The sequence below is a fragment of the Pipra filicauda genome, unplaced genomic scaffold (genome assembly GCF_003945595.2).
Source record: "Pipra filicauda isolate LSUMZ 115617 unplaced genomic scaffold, ASM394559v2 scaffold76_size2844353_pilon, whole genome shotgun sequence".
NCBI lineage: Eukaryota > Metazoa > Chordata > Aves > Passeriformes > Pipridae > Pipra > Pipra filicauda.
In genome coordinates this window covers 957974-981872 of record NW_024104942.1, presented here as the reverse complement: position 1 = coordinate 981872, position 23899 = coordinate 957974, and the positions used below count along the sequence as shown (strand labels likewise).

The 23899-nt window shown below is 37.6% G+C and overlaps 1 protein-coding gene across 1 annotated transcript in view; it reads right to left on the bottom strand.

The window, feature by feature from the left end:
- Nucleotides 1–23899, bottom strand: part of CDC73 (cell division cycle 73) — a 105919-nt gene that overhangs the window by 11719 nt on the left and 70301 nt on the right. The window contains exons 11-13 of the mRNA XM_027713283.2: nucleotides 7061–7118; nucleotides 4014–4049; nucleotides 3546–3633 (exon numbers count right to left, since the gene is read on the bottom strand). Coding sequence (XP_027569084.1) covers nucleotides 3546–3633; nucleotides 4014–4049; nucleotides 7061–7118 — 182 coding nt within the window. The remainder of the gene's footprint in view (nucleotides 1–3545; nucleotides 3634–4013; nucleotides 4050–7060; nucleotides 7119–23899) is intronic.

Here is a 23899-nt window from a genome sequence, read left to right as displayed (position 1 = left end):
ACTTTCTGGCCCCCAACTCAGGTACACTGAAAATTGCATGAACAGAGAATAAGGCAACTCCAATGTTCCACAGTAACCAAGATCATCATAAGACCCATTCGGTTGTGTTCAGAACTGGAGACTTATTTTTACAACCCTCTCAGTATTTCTGTTATGTTACAGTATCAAAAGCTTTATGCACTTATTTTTGCGAGAGAACAAAGTTCATTTTTTTGTAACACATCATCCCTGAATCTATCCCAGATACTCTGCTCACTATCAAAGCTGGGTAAAGCTCTGTGAGTTGCCTGGCCACATATGGTGAGAGGCATCACAAGTAAGAGCATCATCATAATAAAAATACATAATCATCATCTAATCATTCACATCTCCCTGACGTCATTCCTGCTTCACCTTTGTTCCATGTAAAGCCGAAGCCTTGCCTCTGAAAAGCCTGACTTCAGATATTCTCAAATACTTACTCTGGAAAGCCAGATTTTACACAATAACTGTGATATCCAGTGTTGCATTTAGCTAGTGAATAAGAATAAAGCATATTATATAAAATATTTTTAAGAAGCTTCACAATATATTAGAACGTATTGCAGTGCTGATTTTAAGTTAAATTATATCTTCTTCCTATTTTAGACACTTTTCATTTTATGTTGTCCTTGGCTCCTTAGAAAAATAACCTTTCAAAAGTTATCAAAAATATTTGCTTATTACACAGCACATGAATTGTATATATTACAATTATATACAGAAATATCCTCCTTAAAGATCTAAGTTGCAACAAATATATTGAACAGAAAAATTAGATATCTTAAAAAAAAAAATAAAAAAATCTTAAACCAGTGCCATGCTTTGGGTTTGTAATTATACACATTTCATTCTACACATGATAATTTTCCTGCTTTCCATATTCTCTGCCTTAGAAGAGCATAACATTAGTGATAAACTGAAGATGCTAAGCATACAAATGTCAGCCAAATGTGGCATGGAAAAACTCTAATATACTATAGAGCTATGAAAAGGCTTAATAAAAACATTGGTATAACTAACAGGTTTCTTTCAGTCCTTAGCAATTGAATTTAAGGCCTACCATAGTACTGGATGAAGACTCTCCTGTTTATTTTATAACCATGAAGCTAAAATATCTGTCAGTGATACCACAGTTAGTTTTTCTCATATCCAAGTGACAATGCATTGCAGTCCAGTTACTTATAAAAAAAAATCCACCACTGCAGACAAACACTACCCCTAAAAGACAGAGATTCCCAGCTATGACTAAGTTTTGATTTTAAGTGGTTTAGTCTCTAACTATAATTTCAGGTAATTATTTTTCTTATTTTGTTTTAAGAAACATTTAAATGGATGGAATCACAAAAGGTGCTTCATTTATGAAACCCAAGTACTCATTCTTTATGATCACACACTTCACAGAAGTCTGTTGCCTCAGGGATCAGACATGGAAGAGAAACCCATCCTATAAACAGCTTCCACACCCTACCCATCCTGGGGGCATCATTCTCCCAGGTTTCTCCTGCTTTTCTTCACAGTCTCCCCTGCAATGGCTCTTCCCTTCCAGCTCCAAAAATCTCTTCTCCTTCCACTATATCGCCGATCTCCTCTGATGGCAGCTACAAGAAGGTTGACTATCTCTAGAAATACATGAAATGCAAATCTCCCTTCATCTTCCTCAGCAGGGGTAAGGGAGGGAGTAATAACTTAGGTGTGTCTTTTCTATCTGGACAATATTCCTTTATTCCTTGTGGCAATGACAGGAGTCTTTGGAATCTCTGCTCTTCTGTTAGATTTAGCCATATGTGGGGAATGAGCTAAATAAGGTGGTGACATAAGAGGCAGAAATTAGTTGAGTCTTTTTTCTTAGGAAAACCATCATATATCTATCAATCACTCTCTACATCAAGACTAGTTCTACACTCTGCATACCTGAACAGTAAAATAAACCCTGAAGCCTTTCCTAAACTAAGCACTTCAATAAATCTGAATGCAACAAAATACAGCCTGGGAGGTGTATTTCCTAGAAGAGCACTAGAACTGTCATGGCTAAATTAATATTTTGCTCTTCTGAATTCTGCTATTGCCCTTCTGATTCATTAACATACCTTGCTTCTTTGCTTTCTCTTTCATACTGGTTAACTAAATCAGTGTCCTCCTTTGAACCCTTAAACTTCATTTCCTTTTTTTTCTGGATCATGTTCACTGCATTCTGAATATCAGCATCCTCACGGGACAGGTCTTCAGAACTTAACTGCAACTTTGCCCTGGTGGAGCTGAAAGCAACTGAAAACTGTGTCTCCTGCACAGATATACTTACACTAGACATAGAGGTGCCTTACTCCTTTCTAAGTATTCCCATACCAGGCATATGCATGGATGTATACCTATATATATATATATAGATGTAAAATCCAAGGCTTGCTGTGAAGTTTTTTCCTAAATGTAAAAACCCACATAAACAAACAACGTCTCTGCCAACCCAATTATATCAGTCCAGTGACTGCTTGCACATTATTAAACTGTAATGTTAAAAGCCACCCTTCTCTCCAATTAAATATTTCAGAGCAGACATCAACAGTCCAGTACTTCCTGGATCTTCGATGGTATGTGGCAGTAAGCTGGGAACTACAATTAGATCAGAAGAAGGTGCCTCATATCTCACAGCACAGTTTTATAAAATTCTAGGGCAACTCCAGTGGAAGGCAAGGCACCACAACAGGACAGGCTGGTTTTGAAGAAGAGCAGTTTTACAGCCTCATAAAAGATGAGAGCAGGGAGTGATAAAAAGACAACCCCTCCATTTTTTGAACCTACCATTGTGGACAATCTGCAACAGTGTACTACTTCTCTGTGAAAATGACTGACTGTTTAAAAAAAAATCAACTGATATTTACAGATAGGCAAGTCTAAATGCCATGATCTGTTGGACAAGCAGAAAGATTCATTGAGCCATAATGAATTAAATCTTAGAATCAGATGTGTGATGCGATAATCAAATTTTAGCAACTTGCTGATATTTTCCTGGATGAATTTGCATCAATACCTCATGACAATATGTGAACTTGAAAAAAAAAAATAAGTCTGTCTTTACACAACCAGCTGAGCTGCTTGGCTGATACAGCCTGATACAGACCCTCCAGTCACTGTCCTCTTTACCCTAACTGTGGTCATTTCCCAAAATCTTTTCTGAGCTCCAGGAGCACACTGCTCCTCTTCTCTAATCCTTCTTCCATTGTAAGGGGTCATGGATTGGTGCCTTTATGTTACATAAAAGAAAACCACTGCAGAACTGGTATTGCAAGACTCTCTCCTCAGTCTGCCCCTTGAGCCCAGAGGTCACAAATGAGCCAAAACTCTGAAAATAAGTTTTCGCTTTTTTCCTGCTAGTCAAAAGGAATTAATTTCTTTTATACTCTGGTCTGTAAAACTAGCTTGTCACAAGAGAGTAGATGAACCCTCTTGCTTAATTACTAATTAGGTACTAGTATAACTTGGTATCTGAAAACAATTTGTTATACAGTATGTTCTAATCAGCTACTTACTTCAGATCTTGCAGAAGGTCCTTTGCATTAAGCATTGTTATTAAAGAGGTCGTGGCTGCTGGAATAATGATTATGGGAGTTCGAGACCCTGTAGAGATAATAAAGTTAGACTTGCCTGAGGGTTTTTTTGGTGTGTTTTGGTTATTTGTTTTCTCCCCCCCTTTTTCATTAAAGGAGCTGGACATAAAAACAGAATTCTTGCTTAACAGGTCACAGTTTTGGAAATATATTCAAGGAATATTGTAGCAAAACTTTTTCCAGACTAAAGGTTTTCATTTACAAAAGAAGCATATCATTGTATCATGAGACTCTAAGTAAGGGTAGGACCCATATTTAGCAAAACAGAATGATGTCTGCATTCCACTGCTTGTTTATATTGTTGCTTGTAGTTCCAGAAAAAAAAAAAACAAAAGAGCAGACACAATTCACACAAAAATGAAAAGGTTCATGTAACTAAAATTGACTCACCTTTTTTCTGGTTTGGAGGTGGTCTTGCTTGAGAAACTGAAAAAAAAACAGAAAATACGGCAGGATGACTAAGACATAGATACAAATGTGATTGTAAGGCAACACTTCAATGTGTTTAATTGCAGGAGGGAACAAGAGTCACACTACAGTCATTAGATCATTTCCACAGATGCAGTACACTAAGTTGAAGAAGGGATTTATAATTTTGGTCTGAGTATTCAGCAAACAGCTTCTGACCATCTGAAACAGATGTTAGGAGAGTTGAGTCAATCTCTCCTGGTTTTTCTGAAGGCAGTCATCCCTCTCCATCCTCCATAAAAGGTCGGGGCACAACAGCACTGACAAGAATTGCCACAATCTTGAAAAAAGCTGCTTGTAGATCTTAAGTTCAATAGTGCTGAACCAACAGGAAAACTGCTTCACAACAACCTGATCTTTACAGAGCCTCACCTTTTCATTAGCAGTTATTATTGTACATGACATCTACAGGATTTAGCTATCCTTAACACATAGAGAACGTTCAACAATCAAAATCTGAATTTCAGGCTTCCTCAGGTTAATTCTGGATTGTAGTTTGAGTTACATGAGCTCTTTGGGTGCCAGAAACAGTTAAACTTGACAGATATGGTGGCACTCAGGAAGGGGAAAAAACACAACCAAACAAAAACACCCACCCCCCCAAACCCAACAGAAATAAACCTCAACCATCAAACAAAACCACACAAACAAACTCTATGGGACAGACAGAAAATGAAGAGTTCTCTCCCCATTTCTGCAATAAGACATTTCCACCTCAGCCTTCAAGTTGTGACTGCCTCAGTACGGGGCAGACAATGCATTCCAAAGTTGGAAAAGCATCTGTGTTTCTTCAGTTTGGTGCCACTACTGAATTACCTGACTTCCCCCAAATAAACATATTATAGTTCAGTTTTCAGGAGTCCTAATTTCAGGAAAGAACTGTTGTGCCTGATAATTACCATCATACATGTTTATCCTAATTCAAAAAAATCAGAAAATGGTGAGCAGTAGAAGGACTGATGCAGACTAACTCAAGTCTCAGTTGCTACTATGCATGACAAATTTCATTAATTGACTTCCAATTGCATAGCACCAACTTGCTCATGTTTATTTATGACCAACTGTTTCAGAAACTTCCTAGAAGAGTATAAATATTCACAACACATCGTTGCCATTGTTGAAATATTGAGACCATATCCTTAATTATCTTTTCCTGACGCTGTCAAATGCACAGATATAATTGGCAACTATATTGAACTACATGAACTTTACCTACCCAATAATTTTATTTTTATTTTTTAAATCTAGGTATCTCCTTAATGTAAAAATGTCCCTGAAATATATGGGCAGTAACAGCTGCCCTGAGGAAAAAAAGAGGAAGAAAAAAGGAAAGGGAGGGAGAATAAATATCTGTAAGAAATTTGATAGTGGTACCAAGACAGGTTAGTAGAAAAGTTGGTACTGTAAAATATTGCCCCCCCCAAAAAAAAACTTACATCAAAAGCACATCTCAGACATATTTTCCAAATCACTACTGCACAACTGTTTAGCCCAATTTAACTAACACTTCTTATATGCAAAGCAGCATCCTCCTGGAAACAGCATGTTTTAGTTACTTTGACTGCTAAGAATAGAACAGCTGAGTGTTTTAAAATATCCTAGAACGGGCAGAAAAATAAACCTCTTCTGACTACACCTCTCTTCTTTATTCCCCCTTCAACTTACAATATAGAGACAAGAAAATGGACTGGATTGGCCCTAGAGAAGGGCAGTACCAGTATAACCTGTATAATGCACAAAACCCACACTTCTGCCAGTAACTGCCCAGGAAGTCACAGCCAGCAGCAGGGACTGTGACAACTCAGTCAGATTTTTGTTCTTGCCACTGCTACCCTTTTCATACTGCTGTCAACTCCATCTGCATTATGATGCTTAACAGGGCTAGTGAGATAAGTCTGACAGGCAGCATGACCTTCCCAGTACCAAAATAACCAAACAGAAGAATCTGTGCACAACAGCATTTAGGTATGCTGAAAGCATTCAATATTAGAATAGATTTTTGGGAAGAATCAGCTTTACAGTATTAAGTCTTAGCATTAAATCCTGCTAATAAATCTCAAGGAATTAGCAAGGCACACACTGAAAGCATTTAGAGTCTTAACAGGAATATACAGTATTCCACCAGCACTTCTAGAAAAAGCATATTCATTTTAACTGGTAGCTTTGTTTCCAAAACCCCCCAAAATGTCCCCACTTCCTTCATAACATTGTCTTGTTCTGAAATAACACCTTTCAATTGAGACCTTCTTCCAGCAAACCAGAAATTCTCACAGTATGTAAACCAGGTGCAGACCTGCCCATCGCTGTTTGGAATCACTGTTTGTCTCATGTGCTGTCTGTGCTCTTACACTCTTCTAAAAACTCTTCCTAAGGGTTTCTTTTTAAAACAAAGTACTTTTATAATTCTATCACTGAATCACAACTTGAGATTCAATCTGACAGACAAATGGACTTGGTAGCCAAAAGCTACTAACTGGAAATTAAAGAGCCAGTTGAGGATTCAGGTCTCATTACAAATACCTTATGTGCTAAGAAGTGTGAAGAAGTAATGATAACACATGCAGAGAATTACTTCTTTCTGATCTATTAATCACAGAAGTAATAATATATCTCTCTTTGAGATTAGTTATTCTGTTTAGGTTGTTTCTCCTTGGAGTATTAACCAGCTCTTATTAGATATTTGAGCTGAAATTTCTGAAATACCAAGCCCACAAGCAAGAAGTTTGTGACTTTTAATTTCACTAGTGCATCCTTTCAACAGGCTGATGGGGCAATACACTGAAAAGAATGAACCCAAGTCCCATAGTGTCACATTAAACAAAAGGATATGCACTTTTTCCAATACATGCAGTGTTAAAGACCACAAATAAATGACCCCCACTTCATTCTCCAGCTATGGCTTTCAACAGCATTTCTTTGACACTCAAACCTCTCTGGAACAGAAGCACAAAGGACAGGAGCCACCTTACCTGGGCGTGGCACAGGCTGTGCTGCAGGAGTTTGTGTTTTTCGGGCAGATGCACCTTCCTTTTAAAAGACAGAAGAGGTAACATTAACAGCTGACCTCCTTGTCAGGCACATGGGTTTTTCAAATGAACACAGAGCTATAAAGGGTATCATGAAAAGGAGGGCAATATGTTTCCATTAAAGGGAAGAAAGAAAATAATTATTCCAAACTCTTTATAGATTCTGAGACTTGAGGAGGACAGACAATCTCATAAGCTCTTACAGGTTTACATTTTATATATAAAGTGCAAATCATAAGCTTTTTTTTCCTCTGTACTCAAGAAACCTCTCCAATTTATAGCATTGGGTTTTTTTACCTACAATCACCAAGGGTTAGTAACATAAATGCAAGCAATTGGCTGTAGAAATGTCAAAACAAGATCTGCTTATGCTCTGGATGGAAAACCAGGACCAAGAACTTGCAATGCATTCCTGCCTCGAGGAGTTTTAGTGCCCAGAAATAGCACTCCATGATAATTAGTTCTGCTCGGGCCTCATCCAATTACCTTAATGTAGCACACAAAAGACCTGCACTATTGTTTGTTCTTGTCAACTCCGCAGAGTCAACACACCAACAAAGAAAACAGTGAAGTCACACATGTCTGGTTCCAAAGCAACACTGAATTCCTGCAAGAACAAATTCTGTTCTCAGTTACTGCTGTAAAACCTCACTGAACAAAACACATATCACTAACAGTGGAAAAAGCTGCTATATAATCCAGCCACTTCTATTTGCAAAACTGACAGAAAACCTTTTAACATGAAACTACGAATTTTATCTGAAAATTACTTAAACACTATGTGAAGTGTATTCTAGAACCATGAGACACTCAGAAAGGTCAGAGATCCCACTCAGGGAAAAACCTGTTGGAAAGGTCTCCAGTATGGCACTATCCCATTTCTATGTCCAGGCATAACAAACAGCATGCTTCGGAATCCAAAATAAAAAAAGCTGATGAGTGGGATCAGGTTCTGTGATTTAAATAACACTTAGAAGAATTGCTTTTAAGTTTCCATCATGAAAGTTGAAACTCTTTTTATCTCAAGATCCGTGAAGTACGAATAGAAATCCCTTGACAAGCTCTTAGAAAACAAATTTACTCAAAACCTCTCTTCCCTGAGCTTTAGTGAAAGCCACTCATGATTAGTTACAATAGGCTGGAGCTGATATTTGGTACAGTGCACAGCTTTTGTAACTTTTACAGGCAGCAACCTCTCATTAATCTTTAGTATAAGGATTTAACCCTATACTGCAAGAAATGGATCAATCCCAAGTTTTTCTGTACTCTTTTCCGATTATTAAAATACCAACATTTATGTAGGGCAGTTGAGTCAGTACCTGTTATTTTAAGACTTACTTTTTTAGCAGCAGAGAAAAGGTATTTTTGCCGATGTCCTTTCAGAATAATTACTCAGAAAATGATAAAAATGAAAATAACACCACACTCTACAGGAAGAGCAGCAGGACAGGCTGACTACCTTTGAGAGAAGCCTTGCAACTGAGAAACAGCACCTTTATTTCAACTTCCACTTTCCCAAAAAAATTGAAGTAAAACATTTTGCACCTCTTTCTATAGAACAAATGCCATTTTCTGTGTCAAAAGGCTGATTCTGTGCTGGACTAGTTACACATTTTGAAGAAATCAAGAATTCCCCCAAAACACTTTCTAAATTCACAGCACTTTATGAAATGTAAAGAAAATCATCAAGCTCAAGAAACTTCACTTCCTCTAACGTTAAGTTTCAAGTTTTTAAATTCTATTCAGTTTGCATGGATGCATAACTATTACTGCCTGCAGTCCCCATGTCCATTCCTCTTTCCATCCCTACAGAATCATCAGGACAACTTTTCTGCCTCCTCTTCCACTTATCCATGTCTCAAAGAGACCCTGCAGGTCCTGTAACAAACGGAGAGAACAAGGAGTTGCTTCAGAGATGATAAGAGTTTTTGAAAACTCTTGTAAACAATTTTAACCAAATCAGAGCCAAAGTCTTGCTTTGGTTTCTCTATGACTTGAGCCTAACAAAATAACTGGCAAATTATCTACTTGGGAGTTTTTCATACTCTCCCCTGAATTGCCTTCTCTACAGTGATTAACTGGAAACTTAGTGCAGAAGCCTAAAACAAAAAAGCGAAGCTTTGAGAAGATGGCAACTGAAGTGAACAAAAATACCACTCCTGAAACAACAGCAAAGTACATAAAAAAAAAAAATCACATAAAAATATCTGATTAATGGTAGGAAATAAATTCATTTAAATTAGTAGATACCACTTCCATGCCTATGACTATTCTATTTCTAAGAACAAATTCTGCAAATCAATAAATTATGGAGATCACAGCTTTTAGCTGGATAAATTGGTGCCTCAGATGATGATAATTTCAGGAATGAACCTTGCTCAGCTCACAACTGCTGCTATTCTGGCATCTTGGCACAGAAGCTCAGCTGTCACCTACTGAAGGTGTAACATCTATCCTGTGTGGCTGATGTACATCCCTTCTCTCTTTATGATTTTCAGTGACCTAACAACCACCTCCTATTTTGTAAAAATTGCAGACAACACAGCAAAAGAAACTCTGAGCAGTATCTCACCCTCACATTTCTTAAAAGGTTTGTAAGGAGAAATGTACACTCTTAAGATGAGGAAAAAATAGAAGTACGGAGCTGTGATGGTTGACAAGATACATCAAGTGGAGAAGAAAACTTGCTGTCGATAAGGAAGTCACAATCAGGATATCTTTGTTAATATTTTCCTCTGACCTGCTAAGTCTGAATAAAAAATTAATGCTTTTTCCAAAGCATTCAGATAGAGGTATAGGTTTTTCCTATGACAACACACTGGCACAAGGCAGGTATAACCAGAGAAATACACACTAGGGTTTCTGCCAAAGAAAAAGAGTATTAATTTGACAGAGTAAACTTCATACTGGGTTCATTTAAGCACTCAAAGTAGGTGCTGCTGATCATTTGTGGCCTTTGTCAGCTACTCAGAAGCAACTTACGTTTGATTGCTCCAACTCCCTGTAAAGGCAGCAGCTTTTTCTCACCGAGTGCACAGTAAGATATTTAAAATCTTCTAATGTCAAGTTTTTAATCTAAAAGTTACTCTTAAGTAACCAGCTCACAGCAAATTCAAACTCCAGCTAGGGGAGCTTTTGTTTGTGCAGCTGTACCCTAAGCATCACAAGCAGCAGAAATCACTGTTTAGCTATTTAAAGAACATTCATTTCCTCAAAATTTCTGAATACTTAACAGTTTTGCTCGAAAATGACATACCTAATTCTTATGCATAAGCTGTTTGAGACTCTTAAGGAGTATATTATGAATATTCATAAGTCAAAACTAATTTAGGAACAAAACCATGTAATTTGAAAAATACAAATCTTCTTTAAGACAACCACTTAACATCGTATTTTAATCAAAAACGTATTACTTGGTTTACTTGAGCTAATTTACCATAGAAGGTTATATATATATAGTTTACTTATGATTTACACTAAATACAGAAGTATTTAACCATTCAGAAGCAACAACCTGACATGGAATGTAATCAGGAAAACAGACACCGAAGGCTTCACACTTTCCTGAACGTCAGTGCATCCCTTCCCTACACTGCTGTGCCTGCTGTTCTCTGGGATTCATCCCATCCCAGCGCTCCTGTTTCCTGTCCTATCAGACACCTACAAAATGACTACTCAGGAATTGGTTTTGCCTCAGTTTTTGCCTTCTGCTATTTAGCACTGGCCTTCCTGAACACTGAAAAATATTGGGTTCACCAATCAGTGCATGAATGGAAAACAGCTCAAACCACGGGGTTAGTACATCTATAGCTGGATTTAAGTTACCCAAGAGTGGGTGTTGGTTTGGTTTGGGTTTTTTTCTCTCTTAAACACCTTTTAAAACCTTCAGGAGTGTTTTTTGACCCTTCTAAAAATAATATTAATTTTTAAAAAACTAATTGTTTGTATTAATTTGCAAAAATCACCAATATCCATCTGATACCAGGACTCAACTAGTATTTTCCTATATTTTAGGGGGAAAAAAAAAAAATCTGTATTTTAGATACCCAGTACTTTTCTTCTTTAGTACCCAGTACTACTTCTAAATGTACATTAACATCCACAGTTAGGTTCCTTTGACTTCCCAACTGGAATCACAAATTGCCTCCACATAACTCATGCTACATTTTAGAAAATAAACCCTTATGTTTTAAGCCAAACTATTACAAGTATCTTAGTGAGGCTCCACAAGTTGAAATAGTGGAAGAAAAAAAATTATTTCATTGCACATTCCCTCTCCCAACTGGTTTTTATAAAGAGATCCAAAGAGTCTGTAGTATTTTGACCTGTAAAAAATGTTAGGAGCAACAGATAGAGTTGACAATTTGATGCCATCTTGTGGCTTTTTTAATTTAGTAAAATTTAATTTCTACCTTGTTCCTTTATAACATTGAAGTTAGTACAAGAACTTTACCCAAAAATCTAAAAATTATTAGGTAACTTCCATGTTCCTGCACAGAAATAGTACAAGTAAAAAGTAACATTTGATTCTGCAAGAAGTATTAGCAACTGCTTGCATGTAAAACATAGAGCAGCTTCAGCTTCACCATCCACCATGGAAGACAATTCACCCAAAGATGATTCTGTTTGTAAAGATGAATGTAGTAAAATTTGGGTCTCAAAAGAGAAAGAAAATAAGTACATATGGATGGTAAGCTTGTAACATTATCTTTAAGAACAGACTTCAATTTATCTATTCAATTTAGGGTTCAAGAGACTGTAAGAACTCATTTTAATTACCAGCAAATATATTATTATTTCCTGAGTGATTTAAAGTATTGAACCTTTGAAAATTCTAGTGAAGTCAGCCTAAAGAACAGTAACAAAATTTAAATCACCTGCATAGTTTAAAAGACTATTATATTTCTATCAATGAAATATTGTATATATCAGTGTATGAGAAAGAGCCCAAACAAAGGACTGACTTCAAAACCATGTATGTAAAAACTGGTACACAAGCTTGATAGAAACATCTATTTCATATAAATAGCTTGGATTCTGAAAACATAGAGTTTTCTTCTAAAAATTTAAAGCCCCTAAAAGCCTTAGAAAAAACCACAGACCTTTCAAAGAATCAAGTAAAACAATCCAACTGAGTGGCTCTGCCTCTGCAGCCCTCCCAATAATTCTCTGACTTCTGTTCAAGAAAATTTTAATAATATTTTAACTAGTGTTTCACATCACAATTTTATTTATACATGAAACTGGTATAGCTTATTTTCCTACTGCTACGCACACAAATCTGCATGCAGTCCCCCAAGACATATTTAAATAATAAATTGCAAGCTTTTAACTGCCTTCCTAATTTTAAACTATGCTGTAAAAAAATATAATTTGATAACAAGACCTTAACTATTGTGCAAATACTACTAATCTTACAGTAATTTTCTCTTCCTTGCTTGCAATATCAATAAAAAGGTCATTCCTACTGTTTACATTGTTTCAACTTCTTTATATCCTAAAAGAGAGAGTGGGAGTTAAAGTAGAATTAAAGATACTTTTACAGAATTAATTTTAAAAGATGAAAAGTTTATCATTATTTATTAAAGGATTCCAATACCAACTGCCTAAAGAAAATAACATCATAGATTCACTATCTCCTACTTTGACAACTAAAAACCTGATGTGACAAGACAAAAACGGCTGCTAAAAATACATAAATAATGTTTATTTCAAAATACAAAACTGTTTACAGAATCATAGGATCATTATGGTTGGAAATGACCTTCAAGATGAAGTCCAACCTTTAATATATTATATTAATATATATTATACTGAAGATCATGTCTTATCCAGCATAGTTTGATGAAAAAATACGAGTAGAAGACTGCCAATCCTCAAATCCAGCTGCAGGACAGAAAACTTGATGCCCATTTTAAAAGGATAAGGCAAGACTCATTCTAGTTTTCAAAATACTGTTGAAATAAGTCCATATAACATATTTTGTCAAGTGTAGGGAAATCAGACACAGCCAATGCCCTCGGAACAAGCACAGCATCACAGCCATGGAGAGGGAGAAAGGAGGACCAGGGAAGGGTGGTAGGAACAAAACTATGCTGATGCCATCAGGGGACTAACTGAAACTTAAATCCTAACACCTGTTCTTCCACAGCATTCAAAGTAAACTTCCACTTACATATCTGGTCCTTTATTAATCTATTATAGAATTAAAACTGACAAGTTCACTCAAATTCTGAAATACTGACACTGTAAAACATAATAAAAACCAGAACTGATGGGTGTTTTCAGTAACAGGTTCAGCCTGGTGATGAGTGTCATTGAAAGACATGAAAAATACTCACTGAAATTTCTTGTTCGTTACAACCAGGTTAAAAGAAATTTGGTTTAAACTTGGAAAATGTGATTGAATTAATTTGACTGCTTACAGATAGCTTAGGCAATATTTTGGTTCTGCGAAGAAAATTGTTCTAAGCAAACCAAATCACAGCTGAATCTAAAAGAAAACTGTAGTTAATAGTGAGTAACTAGTGACAAGAGTATGTAAATACGCTGAAATAAGAATAATGGAAATTAATGGAGATGCTTTTGAAAAGAGTTAATGAAAGCCACAATTACTGAGATATAAACACTAAGTATTACCACCAAAGCTAAGAGATCAAAACTCTCTGAACAGTTTTCACAGAAGTGTGCTAGAGCTCCTCCCATCTTTATCCTTGCACAGAATATCTGTAAAATTAAGACAGTTGTCTTGAATTTACAAGAGTCACGTAATTTCAAACTGTTGCTATTGAAATAGCAATTTTGAGCTGAAGAGGAATGTTGGTGAAGGAGCAAGATAAACATGTAAGCACTTCCATTTTCCTGGGGATAAAGCTGTTTTCATCAAAAAACAACAACTCTTAATCCTGAGAACTCCAGAGGGTTTGTTTGTTTGTTTGCTTTAAAAATAAAGGCCTGCCTATAATATACCTACCTACGTTTATTTAAATGACTCATTCCCTTGAACTGAGTGAAAAGACAAAAGCAGATTATCACTAAAACAATTATTTTTGCTTAGAATTCTTTCCCTTTGGGTTAGTTATCTGAGGCAGCCTCACACACATAACCTGGCAAACCAGTGAGGGTTTTGACAAACACAGTTTGAGCATGAAAGGATTGTTTCATCTTTCTCAAAAGGAAGGTGCAAAGGGTTTATACACTACTGGTTTTCTGTATGCCAGGATCAGAACACGTCACATCCAGGTCACGGAACTGGAATTTGTATAACTGCGAATTTACTACAATTGGCTACTGTTTTAGTCTCCATCTTTCAACTTCACCCATTCAGATCTAGTTTCAATACTAAGTTTAACGGCCAGAATTAGTCACTCATAGGAAGTGTTTTTTCACCAGAAATACCACAGAATATGGGACCCAAGCAATTGATTTCCATAACAGCACAACTGCCATGGACACTCCCAACACATATAGAGAAGTATTGTTATTTTTCTGCTCAGATCCTGCTTTGGAAATGGTATTCAAAGGAACAGTCACATGTACATTACAGAAAATGTTCAGTACAGAGCAACAGGAAGACCCCACTTACACCTGCATTCAGTGAGCAACAGATGTACAGAGGAAAAGGCTTAAGTGACCTCAGAAAGGCTCCTTTGCAACTTCTGGAAAGATTCATGAAATGCTGTGTGTGAGAAGAATATTTTTAAAAGTTCTGCAGGTGCCTAATGAATAGAGATGGATTCTTAACTTCTGTGGAAATTTCTCCACAAAAACAAACAAACAAAATGAACAAAGGCCCAAGCAATTGATTAACTTTGTGTGATTCTGTCCAACACCTCAGTGCAACAGAAACTGGTGAGGCTCTGTCCAGACTCCTCTTGGGTATCCTGACTTCTGCTGCTAGAACAGGGGATGCTGGATTAGAATTCAAATACTAAGGCAGCTATTAAAGACCTTGGGTTATTTCATGATTGCTTGTTCAACAAATTATCCAGCTCCACTTGTTCCCAGTTGTACTTCAACCTGATGTGATCTTCTCCTTTCTATTCACTGAGAAGTAGTTTTAATACTATTCTTCTGTACCTCAACACCTTTAGCAATCCCAGCACTACAGTTATATATTATATTATGCTACAAGAGAACATAATTATCATGGGTGATCATGGGCAGAGAGATGAAAGCAATTTTTCAAGTAATCACCCTGGAAGACTTAAAATATCTGAGAAAATCCTGAAGCTGTATTCCTTGAGGAGCCAGTGCAACACCCTGAACAGTGGAGCAATGAACTCTTAGTTGTTTGTGCTGCCTAGAAAAGGAACTGCTGAGTTCAAAAATGTGTTTTTCAGGATCAGAAGGTTTAGCTGCAGCTGTAACAAATTGTAACACACAAGCCAAGAGATGAGGGCTTGAGAGATGACAGTGATGGCTGTAAGCATACAAGGGACTTGGATATGGAAGGGGCTATTTTGAACTGCCACAAGCCAGGGAGAAGGCTAGAAAAATGTTCTAATTGCAGAGTGCCTTGTACTGAAGACTTCCTCCTTGATGAATAACAGCTCATCTCCCATGCAAGTTCAGCTGCAAAAGAGGAGGTACTTTTTAAAACCACAAAAGGTGACCATTCAGAGGTCTGTTGTAACTGGAACAGGGGGCTGCTAATAATAAACTACAGATCTGTGCAGTCCATGCATTAATATCAGAGACAAGAATTTATCCTATCTCAAATTTTCTTCTCAACTCTTTTTTTATTTCTTTACTTTGGGAGTTTTACACAAGCACATTCCAAGAGATTCTTATCAGATACCCATAGCTTCACTGGCTACACCAAAGTTAAGTGACAGAAACTGCACATGGAGGGAAAAAAGGAAAAAATATACAAGTTATCTATGCCATTTGCAAAGAGTAGTGAGTCTCCAGCATAACACTGGTTAAAGCCTTTGTGTGAACAAACTGTCTGTTGAAACAGAGCAGATTCATTATCTTGGGTGCTTATGATAAAATTACTGACAAGATATTGAGACACAGGAGACATCTGTACAGCGTAAGACAAGCAAGTCAGGAACAGAAAAGTCATTCACTGCAAAAGTCTCTGAGTTTAAGTCCATCATCAAAGTGTTCAGATTTCTGGACTTGCATATGCTGCAGTTATCCACGCCCTGTAATTCCCCCAGATTGGAAGATTGGACATTTTAAACTGCTTACAAGATAACTAGAATACTGTTCCTAAACATTCGTCCTGCCCCAGCTGCCTCAGTTCACAAACTCATTTTCAGCTGCCATATGGGGAAAAAAGTAAAAATCAAAGAATCAAAACTAACCATATACACAACCCCCCTAGATTGTGTCCTGCTCTTACTCTACAGATTTTATTGCTTTAACTCATTTAAAAAAATCCAACACAGAATGAAAGGAAGAAAATATGTTGTGTACCATGAAGACAGGAAGTTAATTAAATCAGGATGCAAGCAGAGGGGTTTTTTTGAGGATGGTCGTGGGAGGACAATGGGTGAACAGACTTTTTTTGCTTTTTAACAGTGTGGCTAAGCACCCTTGTTCATAATGGCAGCAAAAGGTATCACTTCTCTTTGGCAAGAGCACAAATTCAGTCATTTACCCCTCTCTCAGATGCCTAATGTAAGCCTTACACTTACAATCAGAAAAGCCTCTGTGAAATGTTTGCCAAGCACTACCCATAGACACAGCATGTGCAAGGGTAAAACACAGGGGAACAGCAACAAAGACTTCAGACAAAGCTCTCTGTACTAAAACCACCAGTGATGGGGGTGGCACTACTCCCATCAGTGCCAGCACAGATCCTGTTCTCTCAGCTCCTTCCCTCATGTGCAGAATGGTCTTTGTCAACAGGCTGACAGTGTGTTCAGAGGAACTGATCCACGCTCAGGTTTTATCACAAGAAGCTGAAAAATCTGCCCCCAAACACAGAGTTATTGGTCACCTTGCGAATAAACTTTTATTTCACTAAAAATACTTAATCAGAGAAACAACTGTTGTGAACAGACACATAATGCCTTACATTTTCCATATACAGGCTTGCTACATGGTGCATTACGAGAAAAAAACTATCAGGACCAGAGCTGACATTTGATTGCAATGTTTCTTTCTGCCTCATGATTTCACACACACCACGCAAAACAAAAGATGTCAGTAGGTTTAACTTCAAAGAAAACACATCTATTGTTGGACTGAAACACTTATATTCAGATTTCAGCAAAATAAATAGACCCATGGAAACATTTTCCCACATTTTAAAACAGGGCAAAGAGGTAATTTGGGATTCAAGAGAATATACATGCTAACTTCAAACCTACAAAGTTATAAAGAGTGTATGAATAGTACCTCAATCTTAATATTACACTTTGGGGGGTACGTAGCCTCTAGCTGCCCCTGTTTTACATACTTAACACAGTAAAACACTGAGAAAAACCTGTGCTCTTCAGTATCCTCAGATGGCTGCTCCCACCACTAGTCAACATCATTAACCTATTTCTCTCAGCACTGTATTCTGAAGTCAGCATTTCCCAAATTTGCAGTAATAGCATTCTTCTTACTCCAGTCACAGCAGTTCTGACAAAGTGCCTTCTAGCCTGCCTAGATCTGCTCCTTGGACTTCAGGATGCACAAGTTTCACACGCACCATCATAATCACACACCCAGAATAAAAATGCAATGGGTTTGGTACTGCCATGTGCCACTTAACCTGTTCTCCAACTCTGCCTCCAGCTCTCCCAGTGAGATCCATTCCACTACAAACTTTTCATTGCAGAACTCTCACACCAAAATTCTCTTTCAATTAAAATGTTATTTTACTTACAATTAAGAAGAAGCACTCAAATTAGACCAAAACATTTATTATTCCCCCATCTTCAAGAAATCATCATTTAGTGCAACTGGGTAACTACAAAAGGCCTGAAGTTTCCCTCCCTAGGTACAAATGCAAACAGATTAAAACATTAAAATATTTTGCTGTGATGGCTACTATGCAGCACTAAATCGCACTACTGTACATGTCAGCAGAAAAAGCCAGGAAGCCACCTGAGCCCAAAATTCTTTATTTCCTAGATAAGGTCTTTATACTTATCCAACAGATTCCAAGATTAATAATCCACCAAACACTAAAACAAATTAAAACTTTCTGGTTTGTACCCAAAGAGCAAACTGACAACATACTGTTAAACTTTCAGTTGCCTTCATTTCAGCATGCTCTAAAAGCCTGGCTCTTTGGTAAAGGTAATACTGCCTTTGGACAGGGCTGTTTACTTCAAAAAGAAATCACATATGGGGATCAAGCAACAGAATCACAGTATTAATCATCACATAACAAAGTCACCTGGGGCACAAAAGCATTTTAGTCACACATCATAGATTCATATATTGAGGACAAACAACAGTAGAATATATACTGTATTTTCATAACAGCAATGATGCTTTCTACTTGTGTGCTTCTTGACAAATATGTAAAGAATTGCCTCCAAAGTCTTTAGTACTAGCACGCATGCAACAGAATTTGTATATTATTGCTACAGTACTATATACTAAATAGATCATGTAAACTGCTACTGCTTTGGTATCCTGAAGAAACCTGTCATTCATGCTACCCTACTGCAGAATATAAGAGCTGGTGATGTTACATGCCTACATCAAAAACTAACTGTAGTGGCAATAAATCATGCATTGAGTTAAAATACAGAAAGGATTCTGGCTGTATCACACAAGAGGAATTTTTCCATTTGGCCTTCTGCCTCTACTTTCAGCTTCCTTTGGCATTACATCTAAATTCCCCATTATTCTTCTCTCTTTAGTAGAGAAGATTAAATTAAGCCCTTCTCAAAGCACTAAGATGACAGCATTCAACTCTTATTTTTTCATTTTATACACAATCCATATACTAGATAGACTATCTCCAAGCTTCTATCACTGCATTATGAGATCTGGTTTATCATATGACTGTTCTTTGAAATGGCCTGGGCACAGCTGTGGTTTTGGTGGTGCAGCAATGCAGTCCTCTCAAATGAAGGTCAACTGACAATGTCTCAGAGTCTGGGGCCACCCTATTCAAGGATAAGGGAAATACAAAAACTTTACAAACTTTAGGATCTTCCTGTTAGCTATGAGTTTTATACAGTTTTCATCCATCACTGCAAAACAGTAACCCCCAGACTAAATGAGCAGACTCAAAAGCGTATCTCAAAACAGGTTCTGAAAGTTTTGAAAAGGCTGTGCCCTCCCACTCTTTCTGCACACACATACACACACTAATTCATCTCTAAGAACCTCCCACTGTGAATAACTGCCCAAGATGACAGACTGTGCCAGTCAGCACAGACACAGGTGAGGTTCACTGCAACTATTATTTCTGCTACTCACACGTTAGCAACTATCAGTCATCCATAATGATCCTGTGGATTTCACAGTTTATCTGAGGGAAATCTGCTGTAAGCAGCAAGACCTCCTCAGCTCTCCTTCAGCCCTCACATCTGGCCCGGTACTGTTTTGCCTTTGAAAATTCTAATGTCACTGATAAAAAATAAACAAGATTTTTTTTCTACAGCAATCTGTTGCAAAGTAAAATCCCCTCACTGGAAAACTGAGCACTTAAGTGGCAGGAAATAAAAATGAGTAAACCACTAAGAGCAGACAATGTTTTGGAACAGAGTAAGGCTTTCAATGCCAAGATTTCAATGAGACAAAAAAATCCTCAACACAGAGTGTAACAAGATCCCTCTGTTATGACACCCTGGAACTTTCTGTACGTGCTTAGGAGGGCTTTACCAGTCACAAACAGATTCAATTTCATAGAGACTCACCCAATAACTTCCTTGTCTTAATCGGGTCATGCTCGACTTTTATGAGAAAAACACCAAAATAAAACAGCAGCATCACCTTTTGAGAAAGGCCAGCATAGTAATTTTATGTGTAGCTCAATGGACTGATAATAAGTACACAGACCAGAGACCTCATACTTTTCTATTTATTCCTGTTCTTCTAAAAAGATATTTTGAAAATGTTGGAAAAAAACAACTATTCAAGAGTTAATGCCAGACTACACATTTCTTCCTTATTTCCCAGCTTCTACACTGGCATATTCTTGGGGAAATGAATATATGCCTATTCCGAAGGAAGAGCAAAAATCCTTATCTCCTCAAACAGGCATTTTTGTACTGACTAGTGCCTAGTTTGAAGAAACACATCTGAAGGCACTACCACTACGAAAGCTGTTCTAAAAAAACCCCAACTCATTACTGCCATCAGATCTCAATCAGCTGGGATCAGATATTTCCAGGTAGCGCTTTCCATTCGAGATGGCAGAGCTGCCTCAGATTTCACGATTTCCTTCGCTCGCGGCATCCTCACAGAACCACAGCTCTCTTCCTTCCCAGGCCAGTGGGACTTCAGCCACAGCCCTGCCACACAGCATGGAGCTGCTATTTATAACCCTTGCAAGCATCTCATGTCTGCCTCAGCATTGTTTCAAGAACAAGCAATTCTACACAGTGTCATCAGAGCTTATTAGCTGCAGCCACACGGGACCAAACCGACTCCACCAGACCATTCCGAGCCGGTTGATGCATCCATTCCCTAATGGCTGACATTCCACAAGGCTTATAAGATTGTGGGCATTATCATGTGAATACACAGATCCAATTTTAATCTGGCATTGGTCCCAACCAACCTGCTAGAGAGAGAAGAAGAGAGATTCAAGAGACCTGCTTCTAGCTTTCCCCGCTGCATCCAGCATTTCCTGCATTACTGACACATCTCCTTGCACCTCAGATAAGTGACATTTAATTACATGTAACAGCAAAAACCCTCCTCTTGTCATTAGGTAAAGCCAGCATAGAAGTACAGACACTGGTACATTGTTTAAGAAAAAAAAATGAAAAAGAAGAAAAAAGAAAAACAAAGAAAATGGCAAAAATAGAAGACTTTTCACAGTAGGGAATTCTTTTCCTTATGAGGTGACCTAGATTCTCACAAGAAGGGATTCCCTTTCTGTATTGTATCCAGGCCTCATTAAACTAAGAAGGAATTTTTATTCTATTTTATTGTTTTGCTTGCTTACCTAGAAATGCAATAGAAGGGCATTTCAAATCTGGCAAAATAAGTAACACCAAGACAAAGAGTAACATGGAGATCCAAAGGTGCGAAGAGGAAAAAAACCAACCAACCAACCAAAGGCCAGGTTTGGTCTCCCCAAGAGTTCAGTTTTTTCTCCTGCAATGTAAACCATAATACTTGCACTTCAACAAAGCACAAGCCTGCATTAACCAAAACTTAGAGAAAAAAACATTTGTAGAAGTCCAAACACTTAGTTACACAAATCCTCAAGAGAAGACTTAAAAGAATCTGCAATATGTAACCCATCATCCAAGGTCATGAGCTTTGTGGGGTTTTTAAGAGGATAGCAGGTTACTGCATGTTTTTAAGAGGCGGGTTTTTTTTTTTTTGATGACAGATGCTCCCTATAAATTTACTTTAGTAAAATAGATTAGTGATAGAAAGCTTTCAGATGCTGAATAAGTTACAAAATTATATACATAACAGAAAAATATAATCTTTAATTTTAGGCCAAATTTTATGTATTCAGCATTATTACATTAAATATATCTGGTATTTTTCTCTTATACACACATCTCCCTACAGGATGCATTAGTGATTTAGTGATTCTTAATATTATGTCTTAAGGTGGACAAGATGCAAGAGAGCTGCCTCTGATTTCTTCTGTTAGAAGCCACTAAATTACAGAAAATAAAACCCCTGGAATTTCGGTTTTAAATATAGTTTGAGACAGCAGAAAAGAATAAAAGTTCTCTAGTTCCAACCAATATTCTCTGTCATTTAACATAATACAAACCAAGCTCTAAGGATTTCCTCTAAATCACGTATTTGAGGACTAGGAATCCTGGTGACTCTGACTCCAGTAATTTATGTGGAAAAAATCCTCAGGCTTACGAAATTTAATCTAGAGGTTTACACAGATTAGAGAAGGAATTATGAACACAGTTATTCAGACAAAAAGCATGATTTCCACAGCAGAGCTTCCTTTTCCTTGAAAGTCACTAAAGGAACGCTATCATTTAAGTGTAATGTGAATTTCAAAAGTGGAAAGTCTGCAGGACAGACTGGCAACAAGAGGAGTGCAAAGTCATTTTGTATGGTAACTGATCAGAAGCATATCCAGACGAAGACCAATTTCCAAATGGTTTTTGCCACAAAACAGAACTAACCAGAAATCAGTTCAGTGATATTAAGTACATTATGTGATCTAACTCTTCATACTGAAATCAGCTTTTCATTAATATACACTGACTGGAAACTGCATCAAGTTGAGGGAAACATGAACATGGAATATTAGGTAAAACCAGGTATATGTCCCTGGCTGGCCAAGCTGAAGCAGTTCTACCAGACTGAGTGGCATGCACAGTGTTCGGAGTTATTTCAATTCCTCCAACACATCTAAGAAAGGGTAGCAGGGAATTGCTCTTAAAATGGGATTTATTTTCCATTTTATGATCCAGGTTTTCTGCTGGCTATGAACAAATATTGCTTAAATTTATTACAGAGATAGGACCTCTTGAATCATTAGAGAAAGGATTTTTTCCGCAGATTTTGTTGTTTTTCCTAGTTTAAGCATCTGTGCTTGAAGAAAAGGATTCAGGCATTTAAGCCACTTGCTAAATCTTTGTTATTTCTGCTGTAAACCCTTCAGGTCCCCCAGAATTAGCTGTAAATGAGGATACCTACAGGATGGAATTAATGTACTAAAGCTACTGAGGAAATGTGACAGATGGAAGGAGCCAGTACAGGTCTCAACCCCAAGTCACAGGAATTTCTGACAGCTCTGAAAGTCCAGCTCTGCAACTCCACATTATTTAACATTCACTAAACAACTGCATCACCAATTGCAATACCAAGAATTTCCGAGGCTGACAAAATGCCTCCATATTCACGTACACATGGGGGAAAAAATATAGTGAGCAGATGAACAGTTGGAGCTGCTGATCTCTTAATTGGTCTGACATAAAATAAATAAATAAATAAATAAATCTATCTATGTAGCTCATCCAGCAGCCCATGGAAGAGTACTGGGCAGGATGTCTGCATCCTGGTGATGAATGTGATGGGCCAAGTCTTGAAAAATCATTAGGAGAGAAGTGCTGGATACCTTAAGAGCCTGAAGACAGACTAAGGGAGAAGGGTCTTCCCGTGCTTGTTGCAGGAAGAAATCAGGCAGAGAGAAGGGATGGACAGGTGGAAGCAGCTGGAACAACACAATTTCCTTCCTAGGCATAAGAGCTGGTAGCCTATTAACTCCCACAGGATACTATCTTCCTGCTTTGAGATTCGATAGGTAGTACCAGTTCTTTCCCAAGAGTCTCACTTTCTGTAAGAATTTATTTTCTAATTCTCATGTTGGGAAGGTGAGGGTGGCTGTTAGGGGTAACTTGATCATACAGTGGAGGCATGTGGATGAGACAGGCCATAAGGCAAGGGCAAAACACAAGCCTGCTTCCCAGAGTAGTTATTTAAACTGCCTATGAACGTTTGGTGCTTCTGCTGGTTGGCCTCCTCTCCCCTGCTGTGCTGAATCAAAGCTTCATAAAGTCCCTGCTCTTCTCAGAATGCAAAAGTAACACTTGTGACAGGCAGAAAATATTACTGCTGGCACTGGGTTGTCAGTTTGTCAGGGGAGAACTGCACAACCAAAAATCCTGCACAATACAAATGAAATTATATTGTCCGTGCCCTGGAAAAATAAAATCTGCA